We start from the raw sequence: 13,304 nt of genomic DNA, 5'->3' as shown, positions 1-13,304 counted from the left end.
AGTTCGGTTAGCAAAGGGGCTAACTTATTGCAATGCTGCGACACATCAACAATTCTGGATGTAGCCAACGAGCCCATTTCTCTTAAAATGAATTCACCCAAGACGACAGATACTGGTCAAGAATTAACACCAGGTATAGTTTGTTACGCATTTACAAGGTAGGCCTTGTTGATGCGCATGTTGAAGCTTGAAAGTTGATTTTTCTTCAGTGAAGCTCCTTGCAAATTTCATGCGTTGGTGTATGACTTCATTCATGACTGAGCGTAATTATTCACAATAATATCTCCAACCCGGAAGGTCTGGGACATTATTAAAAATGGAATAGATTGTGTCGTGTAATACTTGTGACCTGCTTGGCTCGGTAGCTGGAGAAACAGTCAAACCAGCTGTCACTCTCCCAGTGGCCGCGGGCCCTACAGCGGACTACATTAGATCAACGGTGAACGAGATGATTGTGTTACTTGTTTGCCATGGAGTGTGTGTCCTTTTATGTAACCTGCTATAGCAAGCTAATGAGTAACCAGACTAAGAGCGATAAGCTACCTCACCAATGCGTTCTTGTCAATATGCAGTCCTACATGGACCTTTTTAAATAGTTGTAGGAGGTATTTGCAACCCCTTCTTGTCTTTTAAATCGACGCGCTGTCATTAAGTAGTTCATTACTTCAACTGTTCAAAATGTCATCTTCAGTTGTTGACATTTGAAAATGCAGTTCCTAACATTTCCAGCTCTTACAACCAGAACAGTAGCTATATCAATATCTCACAAGTTGTGTCAATATGAGTCACAACCAGCTGTCACTCTCTTCTGACAGATCCTGGGATCTCAGGATCAGATGGGGTGATTGGCAGGCAGCTTAGTGAACCAGGGCGATTTGCGTATGCTGGCCTCTGCGGAGTGTCCCTCGGCCATTTGTTTTCTGGACCCCATCAGAGGTAAATAGTTTTGCTTGCTGCTACACACTAAACACGGTTCAAGCCCTTTTCACCAGAGACACCTGCATTGCATGGTCATGTTAGACTTGTTAAACAGGCCTGCCTAGGCTTTGGGGTTACCGGGTCATGTTTGAGGGTGTGATCAGTGAGGTTGTGGCTTGTGGCGTTTTGCGTCCTCAGGAGCTTCCGGGAGAAGTTTCTGGAAAGCTTGGTGGGCTGGCTGGGCCTTGACGAGTCCGTCATGCCGGTCATGGGGGCCTTTCTGGCTGGCCTGGGATTTGAGGGGGTTGACACCTTCCTCTCCATTCTGCAGGCAGAGCCGCTGCTGAGCGCTGGAGCTGCACCCATCACTCAGGTTACCCAGACCCCAAAGCACAGACAAGTGGAAGATCTCACATCTTTAGTACTGTTATTAGAATGATGTGTATTTATATATGTATTTATGTATGTATATACTGTAGTTAGTGGCTTTGAATGAAAGCTAAATAAGTGCATTTAAATAAAAAGCCAATAATCAGTTGTTTGATCATGTGTTTTTCATCAATTGCATATCAACTTCTTCAATCATCCACAGGACCTGGTGTTGTTTTCTGTTAAAGATGGTAAGCGAAATGCAAAGTCAATGTGAAAATAGTACCTATTTTATACCTTTTATTAACTTATTTTAAGGCCTTCAATAATTTGTGATTGTTTTGAAAGGGGGTATGTAAGTGTTTTTACCTGATGCAATAAGTGCTTGTATTTTTTCCACATTCAGGTCAGTATGATGCCAGGTCTCGGGTTCTGATCCGCCACGTAAGCTGCCTGCTCCGCGTCTCCCCTCAGCAGCTGGAGGACTTTGAGGAGACCTTAGGAGAACGACTGAGGGAGAGTGGAGAAGAAAGCGAGTGAGTGAGGGCAAAGACAGGGCGAGGAGAGGGGATTCAGGTTCAATATATGTGTGTTTTATGATGTTTATTGTTTTCACTCACTATGAAATCTTCAGACAGAACATGTAATCTCCTCAAACAGCACTGGTGTTCGTTTCATGTGTGTCTGCTGTAGTGCCTCAGAGCTACCCCAGTGTGGAGCCAGCCCATTCCATACATCTAACAACATGAAACTACTAGTATTTTCAGTGTGCTTGCATGAATGGTGATGGTTTGTTAGAATTTCGATAGAGTAGGTTTTTTGTGATAACTGTTCGATTTGACTTAATTCACACAGTATATGTTTATCTCCGTTTGTAGCTGTGTTTCAGTTGCGGGTGTTTCATATTCATTCAATTCTGGTTGTTTGTGATTTTGTTGCTTTCCACGAGGATTTGCCACAGCTGTAAGTATCAGTGGTCTAGGGCTGTTATGTGCCTCTTTGCGTGTTTCAAGAAACCTAATTGAGTGCTTGTGTTATTCTTTAATGAAAGCCTTTCTCTAGTGTCTGCAGCCATTTCATCAGCTCCTGTTCTCCTCCCCCGTCTCTTGTTTATTTTTTTGACAGGGAAGAATCTTCAAGGCGACAGAAGAAAGAGAGAGGGCGTAAATTGCGTCGGTACTTGCTGATTGGTCTAGCTACGGTTGGAGGAGGCACTGTGATTGGTGAGCCTTAGTTTCACACACGCCTTTATCACTACTGTTTCCATTGCACACTTAAGATTAAAGGATTCATAACAGCCTTATTGGCCTTTTATACTGTAAAAACTGCTCAGCTAAAAGCTCATATTTTGTATACTTGGTTTCATTGTTGCGTCACAGCTTGTGTATGTGGTGCATACGTCAGATCTTGTCCACATGCTTCTGTGTATACGTGTGACTGTTCAAGGATGTTTAGCTGTTACCAGGGAGCTTGTGTACTGATAACATGTGTACCTCCCTTGCAGTATTATTTCTGTTTGGATAAAAGCATTTACTGGATGAAATTAAATTGCCGTCTGTGTGTGTGTGTCCTTGAGGTGTGACGGGTGGGCTGGCGGCGCCCCTAGTGGCAGCAGGAGCCGGGGCCGTGCTGGGTGCCGGCGGGGCGGCTGTGCTGGGCTCAGCCACGGGCATCGCCATCATGGCGTCCCTGTTTGGCGCAGCAGGCGCAGGACTAACTGGTAAGCTCACCTGAGATTGGTTCCTCCTCTCTCTTTAGTCCCCTATCATCTTAAAACCCCCCCTCCCCCCCAACCCAGAGCCACTTCTCAGCCTCTGTCTATCACTCTCCACAGCATCAGCACATGCTCAGTCATATGGCCATGTTTATGTGTCTATATTGTTGATGTTATTTGTTGTGGTTTTCAGGCTACAAAATGAATAAGCGCGTCGGCGCCATCGAGGAGTTTGAGTTCCTGCCGCTGAGCTCTGGGAAGCACCTCCACCTGACTGTGGCTGTGACCGGATGGCTTTGCAGTGGAAAATACAGTCAGTGGCCATTTGACGAACTCCAGGAGCAAGGATGAGCAGATGTTTACATGGCCGTTAATTAGCATAGAGTATTCATGAGGGGCAGAGGCGCTCGCGCATCCCCATCTGGGAAAGGACACCCAGACGCATAAATTGCTTCAAGTGCGGAAACCTTATTTTGAAGGTTACTCTAAACAACAGCAGATGCCTGTGAGGTGGCAACAGCAGTCGTACAGTCTTTATTGGTGCATTAGGAGTATTCACACTCATTTTAGTAGAGGATTTTAGTCCAGTAAGCATACGCTGTCTTTGAGTTTCTTTGTTTCACCCGTGCTTTAGCTCCACAGCCACCATGGAGCTGGCACCTTTGCTAGTTCTTGAAATATATTTTGTATTGTTTTGTTCATGCTATGCAGATGTTTTATATTCATAAAACTGTAATTTAAGATTTATGTCCAGTGAGACATCTCCATTATAGGTGGACTTTATGGTGTATTCCATATATAAAGAACCATACCTTATACCATGTTAGTCATTTCAAAAAGTAAACAGAAGGGCTGGGCTTTTTATTATATATAATGTATGTGTGTATGTATGTAAGTGGATCATATTTAACAATGGTAGATCAACCTAAACCCAGCCTCTGCATCCTAAATTGCGATAGCTGATTAATGTCTCTGTGTACACCAGGCTCGTTCCAGGCCCCCTGGTGTAGTCTGGGGGCGTGTGGGGAGCAGTACTGCCTGAATTGGGAGTCTCGCTTCTTGCGAGACCTGGGCTCGGCCCTGAGCACCATCGTGGATGGCCTGGTCAGCATGGTGGCGCAGGAGGCTCTCAAATACACGGTGCTCTCAGGTAGGTTCAGCTGCCGACATGGTGCCTCATGGGTTGTCATGGAAGCGAGGCTAAGCGAGTGTGGTTAAAGAATAACAATTATGTAATGCCAGCAGGCAAGCACTTTGGTTGCTAGCACTTGAGGCGTCACCTTGATTTTACCCATCTCATAATGCGGTGGAACATCTCATCTCGGCGTCTTATGCTTCTTTTGTCTCCATACCTTGTTAGGAGTGCACTGAGTGATATCCTGTAGTTTTTTTCTCTTGTCTGTGTGTCTGTGTGTGTGTCTGTGTGTGTGTGTGTGTGTGTGTGTGTGTGTGTTGTGTGGCATCGGTGTAGGAATAGTGACTGCGCTGTGCTGGCCGGCATCGCTGCTGGCTGTGGCGAGTGTGATTGACAACCCGTGGAGCGTGTGCTTGAGTCGCTCTGCCGAAGTGGGGAAACACCTGGCTCAGGTGCTCAGGAGCAGGCACCAGGTAAACCGCTGTGCTTCAATAACACACTCATGATTACCAACTTTATGTTTTGTATTTTTTCAGTTTAGCTACAGCTGTCTGTCCCCCCACCCTTAACAATCTGCCTTGCCTCTACACCACGGTTCTCACGCCAAATAAGACTGGTGTGGACGAGCTCACGTCTGTTCGGACTCTGGCCTTCCTATTTTTTTGATGGTTGTCATGGGAGCATAGCACGTAGGAGGTCACACAATCTATTCTGATTCCTCTCAGGACTTTACGGAGCAGCCACGAAGGACAAGGGCTCGCCAGTGATAAGGTGGGGTGGTGTTTGGGGAGCACGGTGAAGGGCCGACAGATGCCCAGACTCTCCCTCCCCTGATTCAATACAGCCCACAGCGCACCCCACAAATGCCCAGTCTTAGACACAGACTAGACACAGGCTTGATGCCAGCCTACCCACTACCCCTGCTGTGCTGCACAAATTCCCATTTGTAACATCACACTTTCACCAAACTTGCAACGGCACCCTCCGCCCACAAGCTTAGCTGTGGCTGCTGCTGGCAAACTCCACTGAAGTTCAGAGGGTAGCTCAGCCTGCAGTTACTCACAAGCAGCAAATTTAACATTGTGGATTTGGGCTTCCTGACTGTTTGTTTGAATTCATTCCCATAGTCAAGTTGTTCCAACTGGTGCATGTTTCTGATGTGCAGTCTTGCCTAATAAAAGCCCTGTCAGTGGGAGCTGCATGCAGTGGCAACTGTTATTATCACTGCGGGTCATCTGCCAAAATGGCAAAGAAGAAAAAAAAATGTGTCACCATTCAAATGCTGACATCTTCACATGCTTTTCTTTTTCCTACTGTGTATTCATTGGTTCAGTTGTTTGAGCTGCGTGCACATCTTCCCACTGCTGTGAATGAATAATTATGATAATAATCGTTCAAATGTGTGTTAATGGCTGAGATCTTTTAAAATGGCATCTCTGTTTTATTCCTTTCGCCCTCTCTCCATCAAGGGGAAGCGACCTGTCAGCTTGATTGGATTCAGCCTTGGCGCCAGAGTCATCTACTTTTGTTTGCAGGAGCTGGCAAATGACCAAGGTACGTAGGTCTGGACTCACAAAAAGAAAGTAGAGTAAAAGAACTGAAGACAAATTCGTACAAAAGAAAATTATTTTTCCCCATCCAAACCTCTCCCTCTCTACCTCCTTCCCTCCCTCTCTTCCCCTTATTCACGGTCTGCCCGCCTTTCTGTGCGTGCAGTATGTAGGCAGGCAAATGAGGCCCTCACCTTTTCGCAAGTAAAGAAGAAAGTGGGAATTAAACTCTTATTAATCTCACAGGCAGCGAAGGTGTCGTGGAGGACGTGGTGCTTCTCGGGGCTCCGGTGGACGGATCGGACAAGGCGTGGGAACGGCTGTCCAGGGTTGTAGCCGGCAAGATTGTGAACGGATACAGCAGGTGAGAGAACGAGAGGGAGAGTAAGAGAGAGAGAGGGAGAGAGAGAGAGAGAAAGGAGGGTGTGTGAATGGGGAAAGGCGGAGTGTTTGGGTTTGCAAGCTCGGGTTGTCTATCTCCTTGTCTGATTTCTTCCCGGCAGGGGAGACTGGCTTCTTGGATTCCTCTACCGGAGCTCGTCTGTCCAGCTGTCAGTGGCCGGCCTTCAGCCCATCAGCCTGAGGGATCCGCGTATCATCAATGTGGATCTGTCCTCCGTGGTGAGTGAGTGCATGTCATCACCATTGCCGTGAGGCACAGGGCTTTCAATTCCTCACAGACTTGTAAAAAATGGTTGAGCCGGTGTTGTTTTGCTGTTTTGATTGTTTCATTTTCTGAGGGGACGCTGGCTCTCCAAAGCATCAACCATGTGAGAATGATGGCTTAAACAAGTGCTTCAGGCTCAGTAGTAATAGCCTAGTCTGGCAGTCAGTTTTCTCACGGAAGAGTGTGGAAGGGAAGGACTGACCATATTATGCGTTGCATTTTAGGTTTGTCCAGTTGGGGTAATTTTTTTTTTTTTCCCTCCATTCCACATACAAAAAAGGTATTTGACCCCCTGCCGATTTCTGCCGATTTAGATTGTTTGGCCACTTGCAAAGAAATGCGTGATCTATAATTGTAATGGTAGATCTATTTTAACAGTGAGAGAGAGAATATCACCAAAAAGGTTCAGAAAACTACATTTTATTACAGTTATGAATTGATTTGCATTTGATCGCGGAAAATAAGTAATTGAACCCCTGCCAAACAGCAAGAATTCTGGCTCCCACAGACCAGTTGTGAGAAGCACACAGATAAGTCCTCATTAGGTCTAACATGGTACACCTGATCTCAACTGGTGACGTGTATAAAAGAAACCTGTCCAAAGAATCATACTTCACACCTTCAACCTCACCACCATGGGCAAGACTAAATAGTTGTCCAAGGACGTCAGAGATAAGATTTTAGACCTGCACAAGGCTGGAATGGGCTACAAAACCATCGGCAAGCAGCTTGGTGAGAAACAGACAACTATTGGTACGATTATTCGCAAATGGAAGCAACACCAAACAACTGTCAATCGCTCTCGGTCTGGGGCTCCATGCAATATATCCCCTCGTGCGTTACCGATGATCATCATAAAATAGACCTACCATTACAATTATAGATTACGCCTTTCTTTGCAAATGGCCAAACTTTTGAAATCGGCAGGGGGTCAAATACTTATTTCCCCCTCTGTATATACAGCTAAACCTTGTGTGATCCATGTAATCATAATCATTTTTGAAATGTAGTGATGCACCAATATAAAAATCAGTCTTGATGATTTTGTTGGAAAACTATTTCCTTAACCCAATAGTGATTCATTGGTAGGGCTATTCCCATAATTTTTTATTTAATCAGAATTAATTAAATAGAATTTGTAATGATGCACCTTCACATCAGCCTCACTACCTGCACATGTGATATGGTCTGGTGTCATATGATTGATACGATTGAATCAAGTCTAAATAACCATTTTATCTGTAGCTTACCAGAAACGACTGCAGCCTTATTTTACATAACATTTGTAAAGGCTTTCAATGCCTGGCGTTTCAAGGCAAACATCAGTGCAAGAGTACACTCCAATAGCCGTTTTATGTCCTTGCTTTTTTCCTGTAGGTCAACGCATTTTCATAGTGTTCTTTGTCTGTGAGTGCAAGTTCAGGTGTTCTGTTGTGAATGGCTTGACTAAGTGAAGTGCCTCTGCATTGGCAACTGCTGATAAGCACCGCATACTAATATAATTTCAGCTATAACTGATTGTGCCTCACTGTCCAGTCATCCTGGATCCTTGGCACTTTGTCAGTTTAAAATGATTGTGAACATCACACACACACACACACACACACGCACACACACACGTGTTTAATGTTATCTGTATATTACCAAAAAACGGCAGTTAATCAGTTACCAGTAAACAGAGCTACACTTTTTCAGGGAAGATAATTTATTCTGAATTCCACAAAGAATTAAGAACGCACAGAGCGGGCGGGCCTGGCATCTGCCGTTCACAGCGCTGCTGTTCTCAGCTGCATTTCACACCCCCCCGCTTGGCCACTCCACCCTGCTCATTGGCTCGCACATGGAAAGACGGGTCATGTGACTCCCCCAGCAGAAAACAAAGGACTCCATTAGGCTTTATTGGCAGAAAATGTGGCGAGGGGACCTTGATCTGCACCCAGATGACAAATTGTCCTCACTAAGTGCGCTTCCACTATGAAATGCACTGAGATCATTCCCGTGTTACACCGTAAGTAAGGTAATTTAAGCTCAATTTAGTTGTGGCAGGCTTAAATTGCATCATTAGAAAAAGACAAAACCCGGAGGACAAACATTAAAGGAAGAGTAAATTGTACTCTGATTTCTGCCTCTGTGTGTTCTTCTCTCCTTCCTAGGTGAATGGTCATTTGGACTACATGCGTCAGATGGAGACCATCCTGGTGGCGGTAGGGGTGCCCACGCGTGAGGGGGCAGGCAGTGTGGCGGGGGCGCAGCAGCTGATCTTTGGCATGACCTCAGGGGTTCCTGGTGCCAGCGAGACCTGTTCTAAGACAGTGGATGGAGAGGGCCCTAAGGAGTCTCAGGAAGGCTTGGGCAGCACCGTCACCCCCGACCAATGCCAGGAGCAGAGGGCGATGGCAACGCCGGCGTCAGTCACTGAGGAATTGAGTGAGGCGACGGAGAACGGCTGGGACATACCAGACATCTCCGACCTGCTGGACTCCCTCAATGACCAGGACGGCGAGACCCTGCCCTGTCCTGAAGGGGACGACCATGACCCTTTACTTTGTCCAACAGAGGACACCGTTACCCAGGACACCCAATGTGAAGTTGAGAACTTGCCCAGTGAAGGGGAGACTGCAGAAGACTCTTGGGACTGGAACACCACAAACTGGACCACTGAACACTCACACACCAATGAGGGAGACCAATCACAAACTCAACACATGTTAGGTGACAAAATGCTTAATGGAAAACCTACCAGGCCTGTTGCCCTGAACTCATTGGCTGTGCCCACCCATTCCAATCATCACCAAATGACGGATCACACAGCGAAGACTTTAAATGACAATATCCATTAATTTAAGGAAACATCCAAGGGCGTTTTGTCGTAATTGTATTTATTTATGTGTAAAAATCTTTGTCACCAGTACTGTAACTATATGTGGAGCTAAAAGTCCGTGCCATGTGATGTGAAGAGTGTTATTAAAGACAGTCAGTATTAAAGACAGTATTATGTTCTGGTGTGTGCCATAGGAGGACCAGTGTAGACAGGAGTCACGTTGCCAGTGGTAATTACAGATTGTCAGACCACAACTGAGCTGCCCTTTTGTGAACACTGGTAAGTGCTGTCATCCTGGTTCCAGGCTGTTTATATTCCCTCTTCTGACTTGAGCGTGTGTGTGCCTGTGTGTGTGTGTGTGTGTGTGTGTGTTTGTGTGTGTATTTTCGTGTGTGTGCGAGTGTGTGTGTTTGTGTTGGTGTATGTGTGTGTGTTTTCGTGTGTGTGTGTGCGTGTGGGTGTGTGCTTGCGTTTGTGTTTGCGTGTGTATCGTTGCGCATGTTTGTGTGTAACAGTTGTTATAGTAATGACAGTACGGCAGCAGATCTGTTAAAAGAATCCCATCTTTAGCCTCCACCCATCATGTCTTGGTGTGAGAATGCCATGCCAACTGAACGCCTCATCACACCACCCCCTCAACAAACAAAACCCCTCTGTGTGTCCTCAGCCTCCCCCCTCTCACGTCCCTGTCCATCCTAGCTTCTCTCCTCCATCAGACACCCCCCAGTTATCACTCCCCACATGCATTGCTTATCCCAGTCAATCATAGGGAGTCGAGGGGCTTCTCTCCCTCCCTTTACTTCTTATCTCTCTGTACTTCACCACTCCAGCTGTCTATCCTCCCCCCTCCCTCCTCAGTCCAGCGTGTCCACCTGGTTGGGTAACAGTAGGGGCAGCTCGATGCGGGCCTGCTCGGCGTCCAGCAGGTTGACGGCGTCAGTGGCAGTTGCCGGAGGCTCGGGCTGGGGCCGTTCGGAACTGAGAGAGGCTGGATCGGAGGGCAGCGTAGGCTCGCCCGAGTTGCGCAGCGAGAGCGACAGGGCGGGCGAGGGCCGGCGGGGCGAGCGGCCAGCCGACGACAAGCAACAGGGCAGCAGGCGGCCTAGGGCGCGCTTGAAGTCGCGCATGAACAGCGGGTAGATGATGGGGTTTATGGTGCTGTTGCAGTAGCCAAGCCATGTGATGGCGTCGAAGAGGGTGGCCGGGACGCACTCGCACACGGCCTGAGGGAAGAAGATGATGAAGAGCAGGAGGGGGGAATGGGTGAGGGTTGGTAAAGGTCAAGAGTGTGTGGAGCTTATTAATTTTCCACAAACACACACACGGGCACACTTGCACATACAAACACAAGGTAGCAAGATGTAAAACATGAGGACAAGGCTAGAAGATAATGTGTTCACAGGAGGGATGAGGGAGGGAGATGGATGATAGAAAGAAGGAGAGATGCAACGAATAAGAAGGGGGGAGGGTTAACGCGCCATTCACACGGCACATTGACTGCGAAAGAGAGAAAGGGTGGAGAGATGCGGTTGTGAGAGGGACGCAGATGGAAGCTAATATGACTGGATCGTTGAAAATGGGTGAGGGGGTGGGTGTAATTATAGAATTAAATAGGTCCCTATTCATTCCTAATGTTTATTCGTCCCCGTCTGGATCACTTTGCACGTACTAATGAAGAAACAAACAGACACGAAGACTAGATGAAGGATGTCCTAGCAAAACAGGATTTTCACCCAATGGTGTTGTTCTCCCTCTCCCTCTCCCGCATACAACAACATAATAAATAGGCTTGTAGAAAGGATGATGGATCAGCAAGGACATACTATCACAAAGCATCAAGCAGGTTGAGACACAGGGACCTGTGTGTTAATACATGTCAAAGCGACCAACTTACCTGGGCCATGTTGGTGATGAAGAAAGGTAGCAATGTGCTAAAGTAAAGCCCCAGCAGGACGCCCAGGGTCAGACTGGCCTTCAATGCCCTCCGGCCTTGCCGATGTGCCAGCCTCCGCTCGCTGTTCACCGACAGCTGGGACCCAGAGAGAGAGAGAGAGAGAGAGAGAGAGAGAGAGAAATGAGAGAAAAGAGAGAAAGAGAAATGAGGGAGAGAGGATTTTCAGTACCACGGCGGGGCTGTATTCATCCCAGAGCCATATATCCAAGCGTCCCCCTACCCCAGCCCCACCCCACAGAACAGGCGGCCATGATTATTTATCGGTCTCGCGCTCAGGCGGTGGCCCTGGCAAAGAGCAATACATTACAAGGTCCCCCTTCTATCCTCAGTGACTTCCATTGTGCGCCCTGCACTCCACCTTAAAAAGATCTTAATCTCCCTTACCTCTCATCCCCCTCCCTTATTTGTGGAAGTAAAGCCAATTATTTGTATTCCACTGCAGAGAAACTTTTTTCCTTCAATTAAAAAGCCCTGACCGTTTGTACCTTCTTATCTGCATGTCAACTCAGAGATGGGTTTTCATTCAGAGCGATTTATTTAAAAAGCCTTTTCAATTCTGCCTGTATACTTTCCTGCATATTATTCAGTGACTGAAGGCCAGTTGTATATATTTCCTCTGGTGATCATTGTGATTCTTCAGTTGATCTAGTGAAGATGGTTGAAAGCAGAGAGGCAAGGCCAAACTTGAGTGCAAGGCAGGCACACACGCGCTCTCATTCGCTCTTTCTCTTTTTCCCGCTCGCTATTTCTATAGTTTTTTTTCACAGCATTATATTCATTTGGCTAAAATGTTTAATTAATTCACCTGCACCTTTCTTTCTTGTCTGTTCCATTCACCATCCTCCCTTTGTCCCTGCCTCCTACCTCCCCATTCCAGTTCTCACCTGTGCATGGCGCAAGGCAGGGGGGTCCGGCTGGCTGTAGTCATCCCCATCTGGGGCTGCATGTCCGGGGGAAGGTGGTCGTGACGGCTCCCCCGGTGAGTGCTGGGGGTACGGGGGATGTGAGAGTGCGGCCACGCGCCTGGCCTGCCTCCGAGCCGCCAGCAGGATGTGGCAGTAGGTGAAGCAGATGGCCGTGGAGGGCAGGAAGAAGGTGAGGCACGAGGCCACCAGGGCGAACGGCAGCGTCACCCGCAGTCGGCACTGCACCGCTACGCCCCCGGACGAGGGAAGGAGCTGGAAGTACGAGTGCGGGTAGCGCGGGTCCGGGAAGGTGCCGTTCACAATACCAAATCCGGGCGCCACTCCTGGGTCGCCCTCCCCACGGCCCAGGCTGTGCCAGTCCATCCGGATGGGCAGGAAGGAAGTGAGGGCTGCCAGCCCCCAGGCGCCGCCCACCAGCAGGAGGGCGCGGGGCGGTGTCATGCGCTGCTTGTAGCGCAGCGGCGAGATGATGAGCAGGTAGCGGTCCAGGCTAATGACGCACAGGTTGAGGATGGATGCGCTGCAGCACATGACGTCGAAGCAGAGCCACACAGGGCAGAAGTCCGCCCACAGCACCCAGGCCCCGCACAGCATGTTCAACATGGCCGGCGGCATGACCACTAGCGCCACCATCAGGTCGGACAGGAACAGGGACACCAGGAAGCAGTTGGAGGTGCAGCGCAGCGAGCGGTGTGCAAAGACGAGCGCGATCAGCAGGATGTTGCCGCACGCCGTCATCAGGATGATGAGTGACAGCATGATAGCCAGTAGCCATGGACCACTGCCACTGATGCTCCAGTCCCCGCCGCCGGCCACAGCGTTGCCGTTAAAGTTGCTGTAAGGGTTACCGTCTACACCTGAGGCTGCCTCGGCTCGAGGCACTGTGGAGGTACTCATCTCAGCAGACACACGCCTGCCTCTTCTCCTGTCTCCTCTCACAAAGCCTTTATTGCATCCTTATTTTCCTAGAACACTGCAAAAAATACTCACAAAGAAAGAACAAATTTTCCTCTTTTTTTTGTCCCCAGAAAACTGGCAGGTTTTTCTTCAAGGAGTTGAGGAAAAATTAATCATGTTAGGTCCTTGTACAGGTTGGAAGATACACTGAAAAGCCGGAGGTGAAAAAAGCTACAGTGAAGCTCGGCGGCTCTGGTAATCCTGTCTCTTTCCCCCTCTGCGAGGCTGGAGCTGTAAGGGCATCACTCTCTCCCGAGCACTCTGCTCCCAATCAGAAAAGCCAAGCTCAGTGG

At 48.1% G+C, this 13,304-nt stretch overlaps 2 protein-coding genes across 4 annotated transcripts; one reads left to right on the top strand and one right to left on the bottom strand.

Moving 5' to 3' along the window:
• On the top strand, positions 1-12,144 carry tmco4 (transmembrane and coiled-coil domains 4). 3 transcript variants are annotated; one of them, XM_080853441.1, is made up of 16 exons: positions 1-133; positions 816-936; positions 1,117-1,291; positions 1,511-1,538; positions 1,694-1,823; positions 2,413-2,510; positions 2,864-3,007; positions 3,195-3,314; positions 3,987-4,151; positions 4,473-4,609; positions 5,606-5,690; positions 5,933-6,050; positions 6,190-6,307; positions 8,507-9,065; positions 9,369-9,453; positions 12,006-12,144. In XM_080853441.1, the coding sequence occupies exons 1-15, from the start codon at positions 88-90 to the stop codon at positions 9,380-9,382; spliced, it is 2,058 nt and encodes a 685-aa protein (XP_080709567.1). In that variant the 5' UTR covers positions 1-87; the 3' UTR covers positions 9,383-9,453; positions 12,006-12,144. The 3 variants fall into 3 exon arrangements, with proteins under 3 accessions (XP_080709567.1, XP_080709566.1, XP_080709565.1); XM_080853440.1 differs by lacking the exons at positions 9,369-9,453; positions 12,006-12,144 and having other exon boundaries at positions 4,479-4,609; positions 8,507-9,332; XM_080853439.1 differs by lacking the exons at positions 9,369-9,453; positions 12,006-12,144 and having other exon boundaries at positions 8,507-9,332.
• htr6 (5-hydroxytryptamine (serotonin) receptor 6) lies at positions 10,029-12,951 on the bottom strand (the record flags this gene model as incomplete). Its single annotated transcript, XM_080853819.1, has 3 exons — positions 10,029-10,397; positions 11,069-11,203; positions 12,013-12,951. The coding sequence occupies 3 exons, from the start codon at positions 12,949-12,951 to the stop codon at positions 10,029-10,031; spliced, it is 1,443 nt and encodes a 480-aa protein (XP_080709945.1).
• Between the last annotated feature and the right edge of the window lie 353 nt (positions 12,952-13,304).

Source organism: Sprattus sprattus, assembly GCF_963457725.1.
Source record: "Sprattus sprattus genome assembly, chromosome: 16".
Classification (NCBI taxonomy): domain Eukaryota; kingdom Metazoa; phylum Chordata; class Actinopteri; order Clupeiformes; family Clupeidae; genus Sprattus; species Sprattus sprattus.
This window is presented reverse-complemented; position numbering and strand designations above follow the sequence as displayed.